The sequence below is a fragment of the Megalobrama amblycephala genome, linkage group LG14 (assembly GCF_018812025.1).
Source record: "Megalobrama amblycephala isolate DHTTF-2021 linkage group LG14, ASM1881202v1, whole genome shotgun sequence".
NCBI classification, from domain to species: domain Eukaryota; kingdom Metazoa; phylum Chordata; class Actinopteri; order Cypriniformes; family Xenocyprididae; genus Megalobrama; species Megalobrama amblycephala.
In genome coordinates this window covers 28,690,287-28,715,261 of record NC_063057.1, presented here as the reverse complement: position 1 = coordinate 28,715,261, position 24,975 = coordinate 28,690,287, and the positions used below count along the sequence as shown (strand labels likewise).

At 40.7% G+C, this 24,975-nt stretch overlaps 1 protein-coding gene across 1 annotated transcript; it reads right to left on the bottom strand.

Moving 5' to 3' along the window:
* Positions 1 to 10,248: 10,248 nt before the first annotated feature.
* Positions 10,249 to 19,016, bottom strand: LOC125245186. The gene is made up of 5 exons (XM_048155690.1): positions 18,859 to 19,016; positions 17,686 to 17,856; positions 15,617 to 17,599; positions 15,458 to 15,505; positions 10,249 to 10,315 (listed from the first exon to the last, which is right to left on the bottom strand). Exons 1-3 carry the CDS (start codon positions 18,874 to 18,876, stop codon positions 15,980 to 15,982), a joined length of 1,809 nt encoding a protein of 602 aa, XP_048011647.1. The 5' UTR covers positions 18,877 to 19,016; the 3' UTR covers positions 10,249 to 10,315; positions 15,458 to 15,505; positions 15,617 to 15,979.
* Positions 19,017 to 24,975: the final 5,959 nt, after the last annotated feature.

The window sequence follows — 24,975 nt, the reverse complement described above, 5'->3', positions numbered from 1 at the left end:
CGTTTACCTGTTTTAATGAGGAGTGCCTAAATCCCTAAATGACCCTAAATGACTACTGACCCTAAATGACTATCTGACTGCTAAATGACTAAATGACTAAATCTGACCCGCTCAGTGCTGTCATGCCGCTACACGATCCAAACGGGACATTGGAACAGTATATTGAACAGGCTTTACTACTGAGCGGATCTCCCTTTACTGTGGGTGTCGCAGAAGAACGCGACACCATGCTTAATCATGTAATGGTCGCCGCATCAAAGAACACTCACAAAATGGCGGCCACCATCACAACAACACCAGTCTATGTCCCAGCTGATCTCCATGAGCAACGTCACGCCTGCGCTGATCGCCCAGAGCAACGTCACGCCTTCGCTGATCGCCCAGAGCAACGTCACGCCTTCGCTGATCGCCCAGAGCAACGTCACGCCTTCGCTGATCGCCCAGAGCAAAGTCACGTCGCCGCTGATCGCCCAGAGTCACGTCTCCGCGTCATCACGTCACATCTCTAGATCAGTCCGGGAGCGGAGAGGGTTGCGTTCCAGTGTGACTGATCCACCGCTGATTTCAGCACGAGCGGCTGGCATTCCTAAGCCTCCGCCGGCCGCTTCACTCTCAAGCCCAGCGGCCGCTTCGCACTCAAACTCGTCGGACGCTGCACACGCAGGTTCGTCTGTTGCAACGCTCTCAAGTTCGTCTGTTGCAACGCTCTCAAGTTCGTCTGTTGCAACGCTCTCAAATTCGTCTGTTGCAACGCACTCAAGTTCGCCGGTTGCAACGCACTCAAGCGCCCTGGACGCGATGGACAAAATGGCTGCTTTGCCAGTGCCCACGGGCAAGATGGCCGCCCCTGCAGTGCTGAAAGATGTAGGGGACATTCCAGCCATTGAGTCCGCTCCAGAACCCGCTTCAGCCAGTGAGTCTGCTCCAGAACCCACTCCAACCGGTGAACCATCGCCTCACCCTCGGAAGAGGAGGAGGAGGAGGAAGAAGGCTTCTTCCATTCCTCAAGGCTCAGAAGCCTTTCAAGAGGCCGCTGGGGGTCCGGAGACTACTCCAGAGGTCTCTCCAACTCCGCCCAGGCGTCTCACTCTGCCGGCGCCACCTGAGCTCCTCGCCCTGCCGGCGCCACCTGAGCTCTTTGCCCTGCCGGCGCCTCCTGAGCGCCTCCTGAGCGCCTCGCCCTGCCTGCGCCACCTGAATTCCTCGCCCTGCCAACACCACCCAGGCGCCTTGCCCTGCCAGCGCTGCCCAAACGCCTTGCTCTGCCGGCGCCATTCAAGCTCCTTGCCCATCAACCCGCTACGTACTCCGTTAATTTCCCCAAGAACTTTTTTGGGGGGGGGCAGTATACCTAGGGGTGGGGAGCTTGTGGTTGGGGAATTGGTGGGTGGGGACCCTGCCCAGCCACTGCTGTCATGGCCATTTATGGACTGTAGCCCACTAGGGCCATTTATGGACTGTAGCCCACTAGGGCCATTTATGGACTCATTGCTGCGGCTGCCCAAGCCACCTGACCTGCCGTGGCTGCCCAGGCCACCTGACCTGCCGTGGCTGCCCAAGCCACCTGACCTACCGTGGCTGCCCAAACCCCCTGACTCGCCGTGGCCGCCTGTGGCACCTGACCCGCCGTGGCCGCCTGTGGCACCTGACCCGCCGTGGCCACCTGTGGCACCTGACCCACCGAGGCCGCCCGAGGCTCCTGACCCGCTGTGGTGCCTAGAGTTCCTGGACCTGCCCTGGAGACCTCCATACCTGTCTGCACATCCAGTATCTCCTGCCTGTAGGTCTCCAGGGCACCCACCCCCCCTCCCCAGTTGTGCCATCTACGGCGCGAGGACGCGCCTTCCGGGAGGGGGACATTCTGTCACGAATCCTGTTAAGTTCCGGACTACATTTCCCATCATCCTCTCTGCCAGTCATCACTAGTCACTAGGGGTGTGACGAGACCAGTATCTCACGAGACGAGACGAGACTCGAGATTGAGTTCACGAGACGAGACAAGATGGCGAAATACATGACTAGAAAAAATATTCTGCAGGTGTATTTGAAATGTTTTAACTAATCATTTTGTAATGAATGTCATTTCAGTTCTACTTTCTGAGACTGAATTATCATATGCAGTAAAAGACAACAATACTCAAGTACTGTAAAAAGTTTTGCCACTAACTCAACTGACTGACTTCCCTCCTGTATGATTTCAGTCTCTTCAGATCTTACTGTACATGATTTATGAGCTTCTACAGCTTTTGACCTCCTAACTGAACTCCTTTCCACAATCTGATCACAGACATAAAAACAGTATAAATAAAAATGGTAACACTTTACAATAAGTTCTCATTTATTAACATTAATGTATTAACCAACATCAACTAACAACAAGCAATATATTTGCTACAGTATTTATTAATCTTTGTTAGTTGATAAAAATAGTCATTCATTGTTAGTTCATGATAGTTCACAGTGCATTAACTAATGTTAACAAATGAAACCTTATTGTTTGTACTAGTAAATAATAAGAAGAGAAAACTGTTATTCATTTTTATGGTAACTTTACAATAAGTGCAACCATAATCGCTCTCTCTCAATATTCAAAGATCAAATAAGACCAAATTTTTCTTTGATACAGAGCTGAGAGATGGTTACAACTACACTGCACAGCCTAAAATAGCTTTCATATTGAGAGATATCTGTATTCATCAGTGAGCCGCTTTCAAAATGAGGGGTATTGAAATCACGTTTGAATGCGCGCGCGCGTTTACTTTCACTTTTAAACGGTGTAATATGGAGCGGCGGCGACCGTTATCCAACTGAATTAAATGAATTAAATTAAAAAATTTTATTTAAATACAAAGCAAAACGACAGTGGAGGCATAATGTAAACGTAGCGGTGGCATATTCTTTCCTAATCATCCTAACACTCTGTCATGGCAACATCACGAGACTACTTTTCGCCTCGACGAGAAATCTCGTCACAGTTTAGTCTCGCGAGATCTCGTGCCACGAGATCTCGTCACACCCCTACTAGTCACATGCACACACTCTACACCAATCACCTGTTGCCACATACAGCCTAGCACACTACACTGATCACCACACCCAGCTGCAGCTCATTACCTGGACTATAAAGGACTCTCATTCACACCATCTGATCGCAAAGTCTTGATTACCCCGTGTGTCATTTCCGAGCGTTTATATCCTGTCTGCCTATCTGTTGTTGATCCTGCCTGTTACCCATTTACGATTCCATTTACATTGCTGCCTGTCCTGACCCTTGCCTTGAATACTGTTCTGTGAGTGATATCTGCCTAGCCTGACCATTGCCTGTTTCCTGACTACGATTCTGCCTGTCCCTTGCTGTTCCTGTTTGCTCCTGATTGACCCTGCCTCTACTCTTACTTCTAATAAACGCTGCATTTGGATCTTACTCTGAGTCCCGCCTTCGTTACAATAACAAATGTTGGTATATTTTCAATTTGAACAGCATAGCTATAAAGTGACTCCTAATCCCAAACAATTTCTCAATATAAAACAACACAATCACCTAACAGAGCCAGACGAAAAAGTCACAGTAATTTAGATGTCGTTTTGGCCTTTATTCATATAAAACAGAGTAAAAAGCAAAATGACGGGATTGAGACCACAAGCGGTAACACGATAATGTTAGAGCGCTAAACACGTGGCTATAATGTTTAGAAATTTAATGTTTAGGTTAAAATATAAATGTACAAATAATAATAATAGTAAATTTAACGAATTAAAATTAATCAATGTCATTTAGGCAGTGTAATGACTCATCACTCGACATGGGATCCATTTAGCAAGCTTTAATAAAGTACTCGTGGTCGTACAGGCAGGGGTCAGAACCAGCAAACACAGCAATGGAGAACAGGCAGAATCGTAGTCAGGAACATGGGCGTAGGTTTGGTCTCAGCTTTGGTGGGGACACCCCCCCGGAATTCTTTTGTTGTAAGATACCAGTGATTTAATGGTGATTTCCTTTTTTTATTTCAGACTGTTGGCAATACAGAATATCACAATACAGAAGTGAATCTACTTCATCTCATTATATTGTATCCTGAGTCAGGATTCCTGACCCTGATATACCATCCTGTATACTGTCCCTAAAGAGCTAGTATAACTGTATAATCTCAAAAATGCACTCTCAAAAAATAAAAATAAAAACCTGAGACTGTGTAATGCTGCACAACCAAACGTTTTATTAACAGAAATTATTATGTACATTAGTATTTACACTAACAAGAAAATACTCTGCCACAAGGAAACAAATCTAAATAAATAAATATAATAACCTTTTTCTATTACAAACACTATTTACCCTCCAGTACACTCACCTTAATACCTGGGAATGTGAAATGGTTTATTAACAAACAAACATAATTTTATACAAAATGGTTAATTAATTTTGTAGTCTATCCTATGGCTAGCAAGTTTAACCCTCCAACCAAATAGTGTTATTGGATATTATCAATTAAATAATGATTCATTATATTTGAATAACCAACAGTGTTAACTTTTGCCTTTTTAACATTGCCAACACGTTTTTCCAGCACATGTGTCTAGCAATGTCAGTTCTTCATTAAACTGTGGGTGGTTTCCCTTTTATTTCTCTGCATGTAGGGTAGGCTACACTCACAAATACATTACATAAACAGAATGTAGGAAACGAAAAATGTCTCAGATCCACTGTTTTTGTTGACTGCAAGATTCTAAGTTAAGGTACAGGCTAATTGACATTCAGTTACTTGCTAACGTAGCATTCTATCATCCTGGGTAACACATACTATCACCAGTTAATACTATTTTCCACAGTAGAATCTGCATTTGAAAGCCTGGTCAGTCACTACTGCTAGTTTATTTGTGTGTTTAGCTAGTTATTTTGCCTACTTACACTCTGACTCTGCTTTAGTTTATGAAAAAGCTTCTTATGTCCCCTTTCTTCTTCTTAGGTGCAAAAAAACGGAATATTAAAATGTTTTTACTCTGGCCTTTGTATGTGGCAGAGAGACAGCCCTGGTAAGATCCTACAGACCTAAAAAAAATTAGTTGACAAAAACTAAAAAGCCTGTTTAAAATTATCACTTCAGATTACAAATATTTCACTAAAAAAATTATAAACCTGACACAGTGGTCACTTGTGGGGACATTTCAGGTATTGAGTATATCTGGGGTCCGGCAAACACACAACCAGTTTTTGGTCATTCTGTGGACCGCACTCGCACACTAAACGCCAGTCTTTGGTCACTGTGGGGACCGCACTCGCACACTAAACGCCAGTCTTTGGTCACTGTGGGGAGCGAACTTGAACTCACACACTAAACGCCAGTCTTTGGTCACTGTGGGGACCGAACTCGCACAACTAAACGCCAGTCTTTGGTCACTGTGGGGACCGAACTCACACACTAAACCCCAGTCTTTTGTCACTGTGGGGATCAAATCTAAACACACTGATCGCCAGTCTTTGGTTCACTGTGGGGACCGCACTCACACACTAAACTAAACCCAGTCTTTGGTCACTGTGGGGACCGAACTCGAACTCACACACTAAACGGCCAGTCTTTGGTCACTGTGGGGACCGCACTCACTGTGGGGACACTAAACTAAACGCCAGTCTTTGGTCACTGTGGGGACCGAACTCACACACTAAACGCCAGTCTTTGGTCACTGTGGGGACCGAACTCGAACTCACACACTAAACGCCAGTCTTTGGTCACTGTGGGGACCGAACTCGCACACTAAACCCCAGTCTTTGGTCACTGTGGGGACCGAACTCACACACTAAACGCCAGTCTTTGGTCACTGTGGGGACCGAACTCACACACTAAATGCCAGTCTTTGGTCACTGTGGGGACCGAACTCACACACTAAATGCCAGTCTTTGGTCAATGTGGGGACCGCACTCGCACACTAAACGCCAGTCTTTGGTCACTGTGGGGACCGCACTCACACACTAAACCCCAGTCTTTGGTCAGTCTTTGGTCTGTGGGGACCGAACTCACACACTAAAACTCACACACTAACACTAAACGCCAGTCTTTGGTCACTGTGGGGACCGAACTCACACACTAAACCCCAGTCTTTGGTCACTGTGGGGACCGAACTCACACACTAAACACGCCAGTCTTTGGTCACTGTGGGGACCGAACTCACACACTAAACACCAGTCTTTGGTCACTGTGGGGACCGAACTCACACACTAAATGCCAGTCTTTGGTCAATGTGGGGACCGCACTCGCACACTAAACGCCAGTCTTTGGTCACTGTGGGGACCGCACTCACACACTAAACGCCAGTCTTTGGTCACTGTGGGACCGCACTCACACACTAAACCCCAGTCTTTGGTCATTCTGGGGACCGAACTCACACACTAAACCCCAGTCTTTGGTCACTGTGGGGGCCGCACTCGCACACTAAACGCCAGTCTTTGGTCAACTGTGGGGACCGCACTCACACACTAAACCCCAGTCTTTGGTCATTCTGGGGACCGAACTCACACACTAAACCCCAGTCTTTGGTCATTCTGGGGACCGAACTCGCACACTAAACGCCAGTCTTTGGTCACTGTGGGGACCGCACTCGCACACTAAACGCCAGTCTTTGGTCACTGTGGGGAGCGAACTCGCACACTAAACGCCAGTCTTTGGTCACTGTGGGGACCGAACTCGAACTCACACACTAAACGCCAGTCTTTGGTCACTGTGGGGACCGAACTCACACACTAAACCCCAGTCAGTTTTGGTCACTGTGGGGACCGAACTCACACACTAAACCCCAGTCTTTGGTCATTCTGGGGACCGAACTCGCACACTAAACCCCAGTCTTTTGTCACTGTGGGGATCAAATCTAAACACACTGATCGCCAGTCTTGGTGGTCACTGTGGGGACCGCACTCGCACACTAAACGCCAGTCTTTGGTCACTGTGGGGAGACCGAACTCACACACTAAACCCCAGTCTTTGGTCAGTCTTTGGTCACTGTGGGGACCGAACTCACACACTAAACGCCAGTCTTTGGTCACTGTGGGGACCGAACTCACACACTAAACGCCAGTCTTTGGTCACTGTGGGGACCGAACTCACACACTAAACGCCAGTCTTTGGTCACTGTGGGGACCGAACTCACACACTAAACCCCAGTCTTTGGTCACTGTGGGGACCGCACTCACACACTAAATGGCCAGTCTTTGGTCATTCACTGTGGGGACCGAACTCACACACTAAACGCCAGTCTTTGGTCACTGTGGGGACCGAACTCACACACTAAACCCCAGTCTTTGGTCATTCTGGGGACTGTGGGGACGAACTCGCACACTAAACCCCAGTCTTTGGTCATTCTGGGGAACGAACTCACACACTAAACCGCCAGTCTTTGGTCATTCACTGGGGACCGAACTCGCACACTAAACCCCAGTCTTTTGGTCACTGTGGGGATCAAATCTAAACACACTGATCGCCAGTCTCACTTGGGGACCGCCAGTCTTTGGTCACTGTGGGGACCGCACTCGCACACTAAACGCCAGTCTTTGGTCACTGTGGGGACCGAACTCGCACACTAAACGCCAGTCTTTGGTCACTGTGGAGACCGAACTCACACACTAAACGCCAGTCTTTGGTCACTGTGGGGACCGCTTTGGTTACTCGCACTCACACACTAAACGCCAGTCTTTGGTCACTGTGGGGACCGAACTCACACACTAAACGCCAGTCTTTGGTCACTGTGGGGAGCGAACTCGTCACACACTAAACGCCAGTCTTTGGTCACTGTGGGGAGCGAACTCACACACTAAACGCCAGTCTTTGGTCACTGTGGGGACCGAACTCACACACTAAACCCCAGTCTTTGGTCACTGTGGGGATCAAATCTAAACACACTGATCGCCAGTCTTTGGTCACTGTGGGGACCGAACTCACACACTAAACCCCAGTCGTTGGTCACTGTGGGGACCGAACTCACACACTAAACGCCAGTCTTTGGTCACTGTGGGGACCGCACTCACACTAAACGCCAGTCTTTGGTCACTGTGGGGACCGAACTCACACACTAAACCCCAGTCTTTGGTCACTGTGGGGATCAAATCTAAACACACTGATCGCCAGTCTTTGGTCACTGTGGGGACCGAACTCACACACTAAACGCCAGTCTTTGGTCACTGTGGGGACCGAACTCACACACTAAACCCCAGTCTTTGGTCATTCTGGGGACCGAACTCGCACACTAAACCCCAGTCTTTGGTCACTGTGGGGGTCGCCAGTCTTTGGTTCTGGGGACCGAACTCGCACACTAAACCCCAGTCTTTTGTCACTGTGGGGATCAAATCTAAACACGCTGATCGCCAGTCTTTGGTTACTGTGGGGACCGAACTCACACACAAAAGAGAATCTGCAGTACTTTAGACAGAACAGGAGCTCCAATTTGCAATTCCATGCTTTAATTGATTTTGCAGATGTTTGTTTTTTATGTAGAAACAAAATTAATTGTTAGAACTTTTAAAGGTTTAGTAAAAAAGTGTTATATAGTATATGACATACATTTTCAAAACTCATAACATCAGTACGTCAACATAGTCAAGTCAAGAATCATTGGCATAAGTTTCAGTCGTCAATAAACATTAGCATAAAACTTTCATGAAGTTGTTCACAATAAACACTAGTTGAGTTTAAAAAAGTATATTAATTCATAAAATCCTTCATGACAAACACTGCATTCTCAAGTTTGAAAACAAGTACAATAACTTTAGGCAAGGCAAGGCAAGGCAATTTTATTTGTATAGCACATTTCATACACAATGATAATTCAAAGTGCTTTACATAAAAAAGAATAATAATAGAACATAAGGAATAGAAAAAATAAAAACAGAGAATTTTGCTTCTGGATGGAAGATGAGTCTCAGGGAGTTTGTTGTTGTTGTTGTTTTTGTTGTTGTTGTTGTCGTCCACAGAGTTGGACTAAACGGATCATCCATCAGAGCGGATCAAGATCTTTCACACAACAGGACTGACCTGTTAAGGCACTTCAAGTACAAGTTTAATCTCCCCTTTTGCCAAGACACCTCAAACTGCACCACACAGCATGAAAGTCTACCATGCCTGCATTTATAGAAAAAAATTATACATTTGAAGCAGACAAGGATTAAAAACAATAAAATTGAAGTGATGGTCTATTAAGTAATAACCATGTGACTATGGAAGCTTGTTTTAAAACTATAAAAGCTTGTTTCTACCAATGAACAATTAAATCTGCCAGTGTGTCAATGTGTCAGATCTTTTCTGTTTAGAGCGGAGATTCGATTTTTGATGTAAAAATTAAGTGTGGACCACTCTCTATTTTTAAGTGCAAGTGGTTCCGCCTCTTTACACCTCATGCAGTCCGCCTTTCCTGGAATTTTGCGGTTGTTAATAAACCTCATCATATGCTTCTCCACAGCCTGTATCTCATGTTTGTTCCAGGGCGTCTTCTTAACGTAACCTGTGGGGGGGAACACATTAGCATTTACTCATGAGAAGCACTTGCATCAACAATGCATCAACCAGTGGTCTTATGCCACTGAGTGGTACGGTACAGTACAGTACAGTTCGGTACGGGTAACCCTGATCAGGCTTGTGTTTTCACTGCCAACAGTACCCTTACTTGGTAAGTGGGGTGTATGCGGAAAAGCACGCCATAGGCACAACTCTGCCTCTTTTTGTTAATGTCAGTTTTAATGAACAATAATAGCATTATAAAAGGTATAAGTACAAAGTATAAGAGTCTTATATAAGAAGAAATAAATAAAGCAAGCAAAGAATTCTAAGTATGCTACAAAGTCAGCGCTGTACTACGGTAAAATTCAAAATAAATATATAAAGTAAAACATCATTTGTGCTCAGCCAAAACGACATGACCAGGAACAAATAATAGATTCATGAGACCACAAATGCATGTTAAATATAGCCAACCCAAAACAAAGTGTATCTCTTGCTTAATCACTACACAGACAACAGAGCCAGAGGGTAATGTGGGAAGTACTAGCAGAGCTAAGGCTGCTCTCTCAGCGGATACATGAGCACTGAGGGAGAGTAAATCAACAGCACCTATCCCTTTAATTGGCTTACCCATAGTTAGAATACTAAAATGCTTCAAAAACATGTTGTAAATAGAATCCTGATGCAAAAGGACTTTTTTTTTTTTTTCAGGACAGTCGGCAATAAGTGAGGTGTAAGTAAAATGATCATAACTTTCTTTTTTTTGGAGACTGGATCTGCTGGAAGTGTGCTGTTCTCACAAACAGTGTCCTGCGGTGATGATACTGTGGTGCACTCTGAAAGTAAAAATTAAGCCTTGAGTATTGACAAGTCTCTGCAGCCAAAAAGACAGTAATCTCAAGAACACAAAGTTCCTGAGGTGCAGTCAGGGTCAGGGCTGTCAGGGCAGGACAATATGGCCAAAATTTACATCACAATACATTTCTTAATTTCGGTCTAAGATATAATTCCGATATTGATATTTGATTTTGAAATGTGCAGTGCTCATGTTTATTCAACGAATTCAACCACCACAAATGTATGGGATAATGTAGCCTATATCAAAATATCGTAAATGTGTTTAAAAATCAAATCACCTTTACTGAAAAAAAATTTGTCATATATACAGTACAGTCCAAAAGTTTGGAACCACTAAGATTTTTAATGTTTTTATAAGAAGTTTCGTCTGCTCACCAAGGCTACATTTATTTAATTAAAAATACAGTAAAAACAGTAATATTGTGAAATATTATTACAATTTAAAATAACTGTGTACTATTTAAATATATTTGACAAAGTAATTTATTCCTGTGATCAAAGCTGAATTTTCAGCATCGTTACTCCAGTCTTCAGTGTCACATGATCCTTCAGAAATCATTCTGATATGATGATTTGCTGCTCAAGAAACATGTATGATTATTTTCAATGTTGAAAACAGTTGTGTACTTTTTTTTTCAGGATTCCTTGATGAATAGAAAGTTCAAAAGAACAGCATTTATCTGAAATACAAAGCTTCTGTAGCATTATACACTACCGTTCAAAAGTTTGGGGTCAGTAAGAATTTTTATTTTTTTGAAAAGAAATTAAAGAAATTAATACTTTTATTCAGCAAGGATGCATTAAATCAATCAAAAGTGGCAGTAAAGACATTTATAATGTTACAAAATATTAGATTTCAGATAAACACTGTTCTTTTGAACTTTCTATTCATCAAATAATCCTGAAAAAAAATATTGTACACAAATATTTTGTACAATTGTACACATTAAATGTTTCTTGAGCAGCAGATCAGCATATTAGAATGATTTCTGAAGGATCATGTGACACTGAAGACTGGAGTAATGATGCTGAAAATTCAGCTTTGCCATCACAGGAATAAATTACTTTGTCAAATATATTTAAATAGTACACAGTTATTTTAAATTGTAATAATATTTCACAATATTACTGTTTTTTACTGTATTTTTAACTTAAATAAATGTAGCCTTGGTGAGCAGACGAAACTTCTTTTAAAAACATTAAAAATCTTAGTGGTTCCAAACTTTTGGACTGTACTGTATATATAAATAAAATTATTGTCCAGCCCTGAGTGTAGTGTTTCTCAATTTCAGTCCTGGGGGCCCATCTACTAGAAGTTTTAGGTTTTTTAGACATCACCATCTAAAACAGCTGATTAAACTCAATTTTATATTACTAAAAAATTTAAATACATTTACATTTATTCATTTGGCAGACGCTTTTATCCAAAGCGACTTACAAGTGAGGAATACATAAATAGTCTGGAAATAAATTCTTTACATAAATTTAAAAACTTTATTCTTTAATACATTTATTCTTTATTCTTCACTTATAAAAAGATAAGTGAAACGTTATTTTAACATTGCAGAATTTTAGCAACTATATTAACATTCTTCAGTCAAGAACAGTGAGTTATTGTTCACTGCATTCTATTTTACTAACAATAAATGAATAGTTCATCCAAAAAAAAAAAGAAAAAAAAAAGAAAAAAAATTTATCATTTACTCACTCTCAAGTTGTTTTAAACCTGAATGAGTTTCTTTCTTCTGTTGAACATATGTAATTTAGAGGAATGTGGGAAACCAAACAGTTGCTGGATGATAGTGACTTCTATATTTTTTTTAGCAGTCAGTGAGGACCAGCAACTGTTTGGTTTCCACATTCTTCAAAATATCTTTTGTTTTCAACACAAGAAAGAAATTAATACAGGTTTGGTATTCAGTATCAGCTTAACCAGACAATAGCTAAGTAAGTGCTTTTTGACCAACCTTTTAAATGTACGCACATTTATAAAAAAACACGTGAGCGGCTAATCACGTGTGCCAGTCGGGTCATTCTTTTCTCTTTACTGTCATCACCAGCATTTTTCAGTGTTTAATTCTGACGTTTAGTAATATTTTTTTTGAAAATTATGATTGCTTGATTAAAAAAAAAAAAAAAAATTTAAATTAAATGAAATAATGACAAAACATTAAATTTGAATTAATAAAATCTGAAAAATCACCCAGCCATTTTGTTAGCCAAAAAATTTTAATTTTCATGTAGGGCTGGGCGATATATATAACGGCATGATCATGCACATCTAGTCGGTAAAGCTGCTTCCGTGATTAGCGGTAAATCTCTATTAGCTGTTTTCAAATAGAGCGGGAATTAATACACAGAGCCATAGTTCACTGACAAGCTACACAATAACGAGTTCTATATCGAAGATGAATCTATGATATTGTTCATATTTTGTAGCTTGTCAGCAATTACCGAGGAAAATTTCTTTCACAGGGCTATTGTAAACAAATTTTAAAGGGGTCCTAGAATGGTGTGAGGAAAAGATCATTTTTATCCTTATTTGGTATCATGCAATGAGTTTACTGGGTTTAAATAAAAAATACCTGCATTATTTTCCACATATTTTCCATTATTTTATCTCCTCTAAGCCCCACCTTTCTGAAACGGGTGGATTTGGTCTAAAGTCAGCGCTGCAAGACACTGAGGTATGTTCTGATTGGCCAGCAATCCAGTGCGTTGTGACTGGCCGAACAACAGTCAAGCATTTGACGGAAATGTTACGCCCCTTACCATTATAAGATGCCGCGTCCCCACGAAAAACATTAAAAGCCATTTCAAATGAGGCATTTGTTGCGTTCACTGGGAACATAATTACTGATTATGACTTATACTGTCTTTTTACACGTTGTGTAAACATAACACCGTGGCTGCATTTGTGATTGGAGAAACAAACCACAAGCAATTCGCGTTTAAATAGCAACGTTAAGCAGCAGATTATACAGATTAAACGTAACTTACTTCCAGGCTGTGAAAAGTGCCAGCCTGTCTCTAATATCCGTGTTGTCCATCAGCTGTGTAAATATACCTCACTCGAATGATCACAGAATGATGAGGGTTCACGGCGCACTCGGAACAGGGCGAGTTGGAGAGCGGTTACATGCGCAACCTGCCTTTCTCTTTCCCATGTTCAGAAAACAGTCCTCATTGAAACTGTCCCAGAGCATTACAACACAAATACTCCAGTGTTGCAAATAAAACTCAGCCAGAGATTTCTTGTTCTCTTTACTCACATCCAAACACAGCTCTCTCCACAACATGTCACCGGCGCACATGACAACATACAGTGAGAAAGTTACGCCTACTTTCTTTGCGTATACATTTGGGTGGTGCGGTGCAAATCACCACCACATGCTGACGTAGAGATGTGGGGGTATGTTAGAACAAGCTATTTTAGGGGTCACACTCCCCCATACATTTAATAAAGAATATCTCTTTGGATTTAAGACTTAAGTCTTTGCAACTTTACAGATCTTCTTTACGCACCAAGAGCTTGTAATACTCCAAAGAGAAAGGAAAAATGTAAAACTTATTCTAGGACCACTTTCAAAGATAAAATTACATGACAATTTACTCACCCCCATGTCATCCAAGATGTGTATGTATTTCTGTCTTCAGTCGAAAGGAAATTTAGGTTTTTGATGGAAATATTTCTGTAACAGTCACTGGTCGGACGCAGAGTTAAGTAAACAACAGTGACGTTTATTAAACAACAGGAGAGCAAAGGAGCTGAGTGGAGATTGTTCAGGTGAGTATGCCAGCACTGAGATTCGTCTAGAGGATGATCCAGGAAATTATCAGATCTTTCTTGCCTTACAGGAGACTCATGCGGATGGAGAGTGGAGACCAGGACTGACGGGAAACATACACCTCGACTGGAAAATGGAGCTGGAGAGGGAAGGGATCACAGAGGAAGGAGACAGGTGATAAGTATCACAGGTAGGTAAAAGCTTGCTTAGGATAAAGATACAAAGGGTAGAGTCCACATAGAGTTTACGAGACCGGACAGTGAACGATTCTGAGGTTTGTGCTTTTGTGTTCAGCAAAGTGCTCATGGGGTGCAGGTGTGCATGATCAGGAGCCAGGTGAGCGCTGTGATGAGAAGAGGAAGGAACAGGAACTCGAAGAGCCATGGCAGAGTAGGAGATCCAGGAGGCCATGGGAGATCAGGCAGCTTGAGGACGATAATCTTGGCCCATAGCCCACCCACCCTTAACTCAGCCATGGCTATATAGCAGCCTGAGTGGCATGAGTGCGGGCTGAACAGTGGAGCCGCGGACAGTGATTCAGGACTTGAGGCACCGGCGGTTGGCAAATCCGAACTCAGATGGGGACCAGCAGGTGGAACTGATAGTGGAGGGGCTGCCAGGACCTCCAGGGCAGATCAGGTACCTCGAGGGGCCATGGCGGAGCAGGCAGCTCGAGGACAATAATCTTGGCCCATAGCCCACCCACCCTTAACTCAGCCATGGCTATATAGCCACTGGCACGTGAGGGTCCTCTGGAGGAGCAGAGCTGGACGGGACCGGCGGAGGCTCAGGGGAGCTGCACGGGCACACCTCAACTGGAGAATGGAGCTGGAGACCGTAAGGATCACTGAGGAAGGAGAAAGGTGGTAAGTATCACAGGTAGGTAATGGCTTGCTTAGGATAAAGATACCAAGGGTAGAGTCCACGTAGATTTTACGAGGCCGGATGGTGAATGATTCTGGAGGTGTGTGCTTTTATGTGGGGCTTGATGAGTGAGTTGATTGGAGTGCTCATGGCTCATGATCAGGAGCCAGGTGAAAGAGAGTGCTGTGATAATAAGAGGAAGAAACAGGCCAATCTGTGACAATTTTGGCATATAGTGGACGTGGACAATGAGAAAGTCTAACGCAACCTCTGATTATATATATATTTTATACACACGCAGACATATCCGCTTGAACTGCTTCCGGGTTTCAGAGTCGGCAGATGGGTATTTTGCAGACATTCCATGAAGACCCTAAAGAATCAGTCCAACTCATGAAACATGGGTATCCGATGTTCCATTAATTAGGCAAACATAAATGGAACAAACTGACAATATGTAATCATTACCTTTCGGACTAGAAGTGGACTCCAAATCACTGTCCACTGTAACTTCCTCTAAAAAGGTAGAAAATACAGAAATATATAATTTTAAAACACAAGGTAAATGTTATTTAAAGCAAAATCTGAACCCATGTTGTGTATGGTGTATAGTGTATAGTATAGTACCTTCTGGATCAATGTTGATTTCATTGAGATTTTGCCCTTTAAAGTCTGCCAAACGTCCTTTTTCAAGAGCCAGTAAAATTTTACTGATTTTAGCCAGTTGGAGGGTGCCTTCGGGTAACCTGTAAAATTGACGATGAACTCTAATGTCATGGCCTAGAAAGTCTGCCAACTGATCTAGTTCGGTGTTGCTAAGATTAAGAACTTCGGAAAGTGTCCCGATCTGTTTCCTCAACTCAAGGATTTTTTGTGCCGCATGCAACAGCAAATTCTTGAATGCAATCAGAGCCTCTGAAAAACGTCATTGCATATGGACGTGCAAAAAGGAAAGGGTTTTCATTTGGTATTCCACACCTACTCCGATTTTCAATAAGCCGGCTGATTGATTCTTGCATGGAAGGTGTGAGAAGCACGGGAACCTTTCTGCCTCTTTTGCCTCGGATTTCTACACGCCTGAAGTACTGACAGTTTGTTTTCTAAATCTGTGAGGGCCATGGTAATATCCGGATGAGCATCCGTTTGGTTGCTGGAGATGTATGCAGACAACGGCATCTGGGACACTTTCCCTTCTCGTCTACGATTGAAAAGCATAACCTCAGTTAACGTGATCTTGGCCAGTTTTGCCCAGTGCTGAGACAACGGCTGCGATAACAAGAGTTTGCGATGGGTCTTCTCTTGCTCATCAAGATATATATGAAGGAGCTTAACATCTTTGGTGAATGGAAGTAATTGTGGGGAATTCCATTTTGCTTCCTCCAGTGTTCGCCGAGCTTTTGTAGCAATGTATTCGGACCATCTGGACTGATAAAGCTGTTGAAAGCTGTTCGCAATTTTTCCTGTCTCTTCATCTCCACTAATAGTAGAGTGGCTCTCAATGAGCATTGCGATTTTGTTTAGACTCTGTCCAAGTTTCACAGCCACACTAGCCTTTTCAAATACATTGGTATCTTCATTGTAGCCAGCAGCCCTTTTAACTGCATTGATGGTATGCATGAAGTTTGTGGGATGAATGAGCTCCTTAATAGATGTAAGGGGGGATACCTCTCTTGCACATATTAGGAGTCTTCCAAGCTCCCTCATCTTTTGGCGGATGTGTTCATGCATTTTAACTCTTGATCCATACTTGTTGTAAAGATGCTTTCCTAACTCTAAAATGCACCAGTCATTTCTAGTTTCAAGTGCCACTTGGTCCTGGTTCATGGAATTTAACAGCTTCCAAACACCATGAGTTACTCCTGGTGGGGGAGGTTGTGCAAAGCCACAAAGAACCTGGACACGGGTTTTTCCAGGTTTCGGCTTCTCATCACCAGGCCTAAATTTGCAAACCTTGAAATGTCGCCACAGAGTTTTCTTTAAGAAGAGTCCTTTGCAGTAAATACAGTGCATAAAACTTTCCCCATCCAGGTTCTTTTTGGGCAGTTTCCACGGAATCATCAGTCCTGCACCTGTATTAATAACATTACTGTTGTAAGCAAAGTTCCCTTTGTTGCGTAGATACTCCAGTTGCATCCTCCTTTCTTTTGAGCCCTTTGGATGACTTAATGCTTTCGCTACCTCTACCTCATTTCTATGCTTTCGTTCCAGGTGTCTAGAAATTTTTGTAAAAGCACCGTCACAAAAAAAGCACTGCTGTTTTTTGCTGTACATTCTCAATCCACCTCTCTTTTTAATTATAGCTGGGATAACTACTGATGTTGTGCTGTCAAGAATGGAAGATGTGTCAGGAACTGTGCCTATGTCGTGGTCCTGGGAGCTCCCTAAGTCACCGCTGCTTTGAGTACTGAACTTTTTGATTCTGTTCACAGCTGAACTGCTCTGGACTGGCAAAGTCTGTAACTTTTTTTCTTTACCTTTTGGTGAAGCAGTAAGGCTCATGCTACTATCTGATGTGTAACTCTCTGATGTGTCAGGAATGTACTCTTCCACACTGACAGATAACTCATCTTCACTTGAACCATCTGAGTACTCAGCAATCTTCGCTCTAGCCTTGAAAGACAATGACCATTCAGTTCATTTAATCCTCTATCATGGGCTATTCTCTATTCTATTCTATTAAAGTAATTAACACTTACTCTGGTGTTTTTTGCTCTTTTTGATGCTGTGGTACAAGCAGAATGTTGTTCACTCATTGCAAATGGTGCATGATTCCGTCTGACGTCATCTTGAATGTCTGTATGGTCATCTTTACTGTTTACACTGGAATTTTCAAACAGATCATCCGAATCATCACGAGTCACAGATCTCTAAAAAAACAAACAAACAAACAAACAAACAACATCAGAATGACAAGTTTTAAATAATCTAGAAAAAAGTATGTTTATCATATAATGAAAAATAACTGTTGCCTTTTTTACACTTTAAAATTAATGTGTAAAATCTGTATCTATTAAATCAACATTTGTTAAACGCTCGTTCCATGTCTATCAATTTAAAGGGATAGTTCCCCCAAAAATGAAAATTCTATCATTAACATTACTCATCCTCATGTTGTTCCAAACCCATAAGACCCTTATTACTCTTCAGAAAACAGATTACAATAATTGATGAAATCTGAGCTTTTGCCTGCCATTCTAACTCCAGATGGAGGGAAAGAAAGCACTTGGATTTCATCAAAAATATCTTAATTAAGTGTTCTGAAGATTAACAAATGTCTTATGGGTGTGAAATGACATGAGGTTGAGTAATTTGTTTTCATTTTTGTGTGAACTAACCCTTTAACAACACAGATCATGAACATTACCAAACAATATTAAAAACAAAGAAAACAATATAGTTTCCTAGCACCTTAAGACTATTCTAGTGAAATTAGAAATTATACACCTCTGACTATGACTTAATATTGCAATGAAATTGTAGTAGACAATTGTAGACAAATATTTTTTCTTCTATTGTGATGTACATCAGAATTGTACAGTTAGTTATTAATTGGATTTTTAGCTTTAAGTGTTGTATTTTATGCACAATAAACAACTGGAGAATTCCAATGTCACTAGAAACATTTAATCTTTTGAATTTTAATTAAGATCAACGAAATAAAAGAAATAAACAGCATATGTACGGAATTGTTGAATTATTCACAATAGTAACTTGCATTTAGAAAACAGATTTTAAGGTGGTCCAAAAGATGGTCCTCTTTCAATTTTTATTTGTCCTTTTAAATTTACTTCACATTATTCAGCTAAAAATAATGCAATTTAGGTATGAGGCAGGTAAAAACAAATGGAAGTAAATATAAAAATAAATACCTTTTTATAAGATGTCATAATTTTAGAACACACAACTTCATCTTCGCTGTCAGGGTAATCAACCAAAGGCTGTTAAAAACAAAAAAGAAAGAAAAATATGAAAATGAAGTGGAAGAAAGAAAATCTCTATCAGACAGAGACGGGCACAGAGTGAGACACAGACAGAGACACAGACAGAGAGACAGAGACACAGATAATAAATACACATACCTCAGCTGTGAATCGTGAAGTGCCTGCAGGAATTCCAGAATCCTCAAAGCAGTTCTCTACGGCTGTCATGTTGTCATCATCACTGCATGGAGGCTATAATAAAGTTATATAAAAATAGTTACAAGTCTTTACTTATTAGACAAGGACCCCACTATGCTAAACCTGTGAAATGTGTGTATTTGGTACCAAAGGGTTTGTATGGCTTTCCTAAAACTACAGGTCCCCACTACGTACATTACACTGGAAACAGCGTGTAAAACTTTCCCAAGTCAAAACCAAATATAATGAATTAATAGACAGAGGCACAGACAGAGACACAGACAGAGACACAGAGACACAGACAGAGACCCAGAGACAGAGACACAAGACAGAGACACAGACAGAGACACAGACCGAGACACAGACACAGACACAGAGACAGAGACAGAGACAGAGACACAGACAGAGACACAGATAATAAATACACATACCTCAGCTGTGAATCGTGAAGTGCCTGCAGTAGTTCCAGAATCCTCAGAGCAGTTCTCTACGGCTGTCATGTTGTCATCATCACTGCATGGAGGCTATAATAAAGTTATATAAAAATAGTTACAAGTCTTTACTTATTAGACAAGGACCCCACTATGCTAAACCTGTGAAATGTGTGTATTTGGTATAGGGCTGGGCGATATATCGCATGCGATTCTCACGCGCATTTCGTCAGTAAAGCCGGTTCCCTGATTACCGCTAAATCGCTATCACCTTTCAAATGGAAATGTCCTAATTTGCCCTAATTTGGTACCAACAGGTTTGTATGACACAGGGTATCTGCACATATGAACATGTTAAATTTAAGACTTTTTAAGACCTTTTTAATACCACCTCACATGAAATTTAAGACCAAATCTGTGATGGAAACACACACACACACACACATTATATATATGTGATCAGCTGACGGCACCTTTTTTAAAAATTATATATATATATTTTATCACATTAAAAGATATGTCATATATTGTAATAATACATACTATTGTTCTGTAAAAATAAAAAGCAGCATTTAATAACCATGATAATAATTAATATAATATAATTTTAAATGTATTAATAGAATTGTTATTATTAAAGTACCTGCGAAATGTTTGGAAACAACTATTGATTTTACAATAAGTCCCTTCTGCTCACCAGGGCTGCATTTAATTGATCAAAAATACAGTAAAAACAGCAACATTGTGAAATATTCTTACAAATAAAAAAAGTTTTCTATATTTTGTAAAAAATAATTTATAAAATGTAATTTATTCCTGTGATAATTTTCAGCATCATTACTCCAGTCTTCAGTGTCACATGATCTTTCAGAAATCATTACAATTTGATTTGATTCTCAAGAAAAATTTCTGATTATTATCAATGTTGAAAACAGTTGTGCTGCTTGCTTCATATTTTTGTCGAAATGGTAATATTTGTTAGTTTTCTTTGAAAAATACTAAGTTCAATGAACAGCATTTATTTGAATTATATACGATTCTAATGACTAATAATGTGTTCCCAAATGCAAATTTAAACGTCACAAACTAAGTAGCATTTACAGTTAATCGAAAATGAAAACACACCACTGTTACAGCAAGCATGCAGCGCGTCATGACTATTATTTATATAATTACATCACATCACATTATTTATATAATTACATCAAGTTATATAAAAATAGTTACAAGTCTTTACTTATTAGACAAGGACCCCACTATGCTAAACCTGTGAAATGTGTGTATTTGGTACCAAAGGGTTTGTATGGCTTTCCTAAAACTACAGGTCCCCACTACGTACATTACACTGGAAACGGCGTGTAAAACTTTCCCAAGTCAAAACCAAATATAATAAATTAATAGACAGAGGCACAGACAGAGACACAGACAGAGACACAGAGACACAGACACAGACAGAGACACAGACAGAGACACAGATAATAAATACACATACCTCAGCTGTGAATCGTGAAGTGCCTGCAATAGCTCCAGAATCCTCAGAGCAGTTCTCTACGGCTGTCATGTTGTCATCATCACTGCATGGAGGCTATAATAAAGTTATATAAAAATAGTTACAAGTCTTTACTTATTAGACAAGGACCCCACTATGCTAAACCTGTGAAATGTGTGTATTTGGTACCAACGGGTTTGTATGGCTTTCCTAAAACTACAGGTCCCCACTATGTACATTACACTGGAAACAGCGTGTAAAACTTTCCCAAGTCAAAACCAAATATAATGAATTAACAGACAGACAGATGGACAGACGGACAGAAAGAAAGACAAAAGAAAAGAAAGACTGATAGACAGAATGGCATACAGAAGGGGTGTCATGATTCCATGATTACATTAAGGAGTACTCAATTTAAAAAAAAAATATATATGATTACTATTTTAACTGTTGATTAACTGGCAAAGTACCATGCATGAGAATCCATGAAACACATTAAACCGCTTCCTAAGGCTGCACTATGCATTTAAACCATTTAAAACTCGTACTTTAGCAAAGTGCTATTGTGAATTCACTAAGTCTGCTATTCCATTAAATAAAAGATAAATTAAATTAAACCTACACTAACACAGGACAATACATCATCTTCCTAAATATTCTGTTCATTGAAAATTCATCAAAATTACAAAAAAAATTAAAACCCTCGCAGAGTTTGCATGTTTTGATGTCCACATGTTCTTGTTCAAGAAGTGACAGTAGCTGTAGCAATTCTATTGTAAAGAAATGGCCAAATGTTAATGATCAAGTGAACATTTGAATTAATTGTTGTTTAGTCAATATCTTTAAAATATTACATTATGTATTTTAACATTTTTGTTCAATAAAACCATCTAACTTGAACAATAAAACCATATAACTTGAAAACCATATAACAATGCTTTGATACTAGCCTGACTTCGTCATACTCATATTCTAGGCAGAATGTGAGTCTGATACTGCTCCATTGCACTTGAATTATGGGGCGTGTCTTAACCGAACCAGTAAAAAAAAAAACTCTGCACTAATTGGATAGACCTACAACCAATCAGAGCAACGCAGTAAGTGACGTATGCCGAATCCCGTTGGAAGGACGGCAAACATCTTTCCCATCGACAAATGCCTTGATTGCGGTTCTTTGTTCGTCTTTTAAAATTAATGCGCTGTCGATTTCTTTTATTACAGACGTGATAGCGGAATCTAAACATCTTACTTCTCCAGCTGCAGTCATCGTTCGTGAAAACCAATTCAACCCAAGCGCTCTTTGATGACGTGGGTGGTTACGTAACCGCAGATAGCCTGTCCATCATCGATTAAAGCCCGCCCTGGCAATTTGATTGGCTCGGCCTTCTGGGAGCCGAGCATAATTACTCCACAATGGATCGAGTCCAGACCGAACTTCCCGTCCAAAAATGTTGTGGGCGGGGTTCGGGCTGGCACCCAGGCTACTTTGATACTTGATTTGAACCAAAATTATTATTGCCTCATTGCTATTATATATATATATATATTTTAAGCCATTGTAAAGGCTTTTATTCCCTTAGATAAATTTTTATTACCACAAAAAAATGTTATTTATTTGACATTTCCATGGGGGTATGGCATAGTTGACAGGTGATGCAATGACACCACTGCACTGGTTAAAATAGCTGATTTCTTTGGTTTCAAACATTGTTGGAAACATTTGTGATAATGTATGAAGGTCAACAACATACTGAACATACTGTGTCTTTAATTAAAAACTTTCCATTTCCTCTACTGTACAAATTATAAAAGTAGTCAAATCTTGCCAAACCTTTCTCCAAGGCCAGTGACTTCCTCCATAGTCATATGTGAGTTCCTCTCCAGGAATGATATCTCTTGCAGCGAATAGGCACAAACGGGGCTTTCCCTCAACGATAATCCTTTTCATTGTACAATTTGGGTTTATGTGTTCATCATTTATAAGGCGGCCAAGGGAGCCATCCTCAGGGGTTGCATCAATGCTTCAGGAAACAAAAATTGATCATTTAGTCTAACAAACCATAAGACAAATTTGGATTTGAACAAAATGAAAATTACTTTTTTTTACTGTAAATTTTAAAGATGCCCTAGAATCAAAAATTGAATTTATCTCAGCATAGTTGAATAACAAGAGTTCAGTACATGGAAATGACATACAGTGAGTTTCGAACTCCATTGTTTCCTCCTTCTTATATAAATCTCATTTGTTTAAAAGACCTCAGAAGAACAGGCGAATCTCAACATAACACCGACTGTTACGTAACAGTCGGGATCATTAATATGTACGACCCCAATATTTGCATATGCCAGCCCATGTTCAAGGCATTACACAAGCCAGTATTAAAGGGCAGGACGTCTGGATCTGTGCACAGCTGAATCTTCAGACTAGGTAAGCAAGCAAGAACAACAGCGAAAAATGGCAGATGGAGCAATAATAACTGACATGATCCATGATAACATGATATTTTTAGTGATATTTGTAAATTGTCTTTCTAAATGTTTCGTTAGCATGTTGCTAATGTACTGTTAAATGTGGTTAAAATTACCATCGTTTCTTACTGTATTCACGGAGACAAGAGCCGTCGTTATTTTCATTATTAAACACTTACACACAGTCTGTATAATTCATAAACACAACTTCATTCTTTATAAATCTCTCCAACAGTGTGTAATGTTAGCTTTAGCCACGGAGCACCATTAAACTCATTCAGAATCAAATGTAAACATCCAAATAAATACTATACTTACATAATTCGATGCATGCATGCAGCATACATGACGAACATCTTGTAAAGATCCATTTGAGGGTTATATTAGCTGTGTGAACTTTGTTTTTTGCACTGTATTACAGTCGAGAGCTCGGTGGGCAGTGAGCACGAGAATTTAAAGGGGCCGCAGCCTGAATCGGTGCATAGTTAAAGGTGCCCAAGAACATGTTTTCAAAAGATGTAATATAAGTCTAAGTTTCAGCTCAAAATACCCCATAGTTTTTATTTGATTAATTTTTTTTAACTGCCTATTTTGGGGCATCATTATAAATGAGCCGATTTATGCAGCGCGGCCCCTTTAAATCTCGTGCTCTCCCACGGAGCTTGCGCTTGCCTTAAACAGCATAAACAAAGTTCACACAGCTAATATAACCCTCAAAATGGATCTTTACAAAGTGTTCGTCATGTAGCATGTCTAATCACGTAAGTATAGTATTTATTTGGATGTTTACATTTGATTCTGCATGAGTTTGATTGTGCTCCGTGGCTAACGGCTAATGCTACACTGTTGGAGAGATTTATAAAGAATGAAGTTGTGTTTATGAATTATACAGACTGCAAGTGTTTAATAATGAAAATAGTGACGGCTCTTGTCTCCGTGAATACAGTAAGAAACGATGGTAACTTTAACCACATTTAACAGTACATTAGAAACATGCCAACGAAACATTTAGAAAGACAGTTTACAAATATCACTAAAAATATCATGATATCATGGATCATGTCAGTTATTATTGCTCCATCTGCCATTTTTCACTATTGTTCTTGCTTGCTTACCTAGTCTGATGATTCAGCTGTGCACATCCAGACGTTAATACTGCCTGCCCTTGTCTAATGCCTTTCATAATGTTGGGAACATGGGCTGGCATATGCAAATATTGGGGCGTACACCCCGACTGTTACGTAACATGAGATTTATATAAGAAGGAGGAAACAATGGAGTTTGAGACTCACTGTATGTCATTTCCATGTACGGTACTGAACTCTTGTTATTCAACTATTCTGAGGTAAATTCAATTTTTGAATCTAGAGTACCTTTAATGATGCCCCAAAAATAGGCAGGTAAAAAATGAATTAAACAAATTCTATGGGGTATTTTGAGCTGAAACGTCATAGTCACATTCAGGAGACACCTTAGACT

Bases quoted from the DNA above. Each gene is read 5' to 3' on its own strand.
- LOC125245186 (XM_048155690.1), bottom strand. The intron at 17,600-17,685 runs GTAAGTGTTAAT...TTGTCTTTCAAG, and splicing joins AAAGAGCAAAAAACACCAGA to GCTAGAGCGAAGATTGCTGA.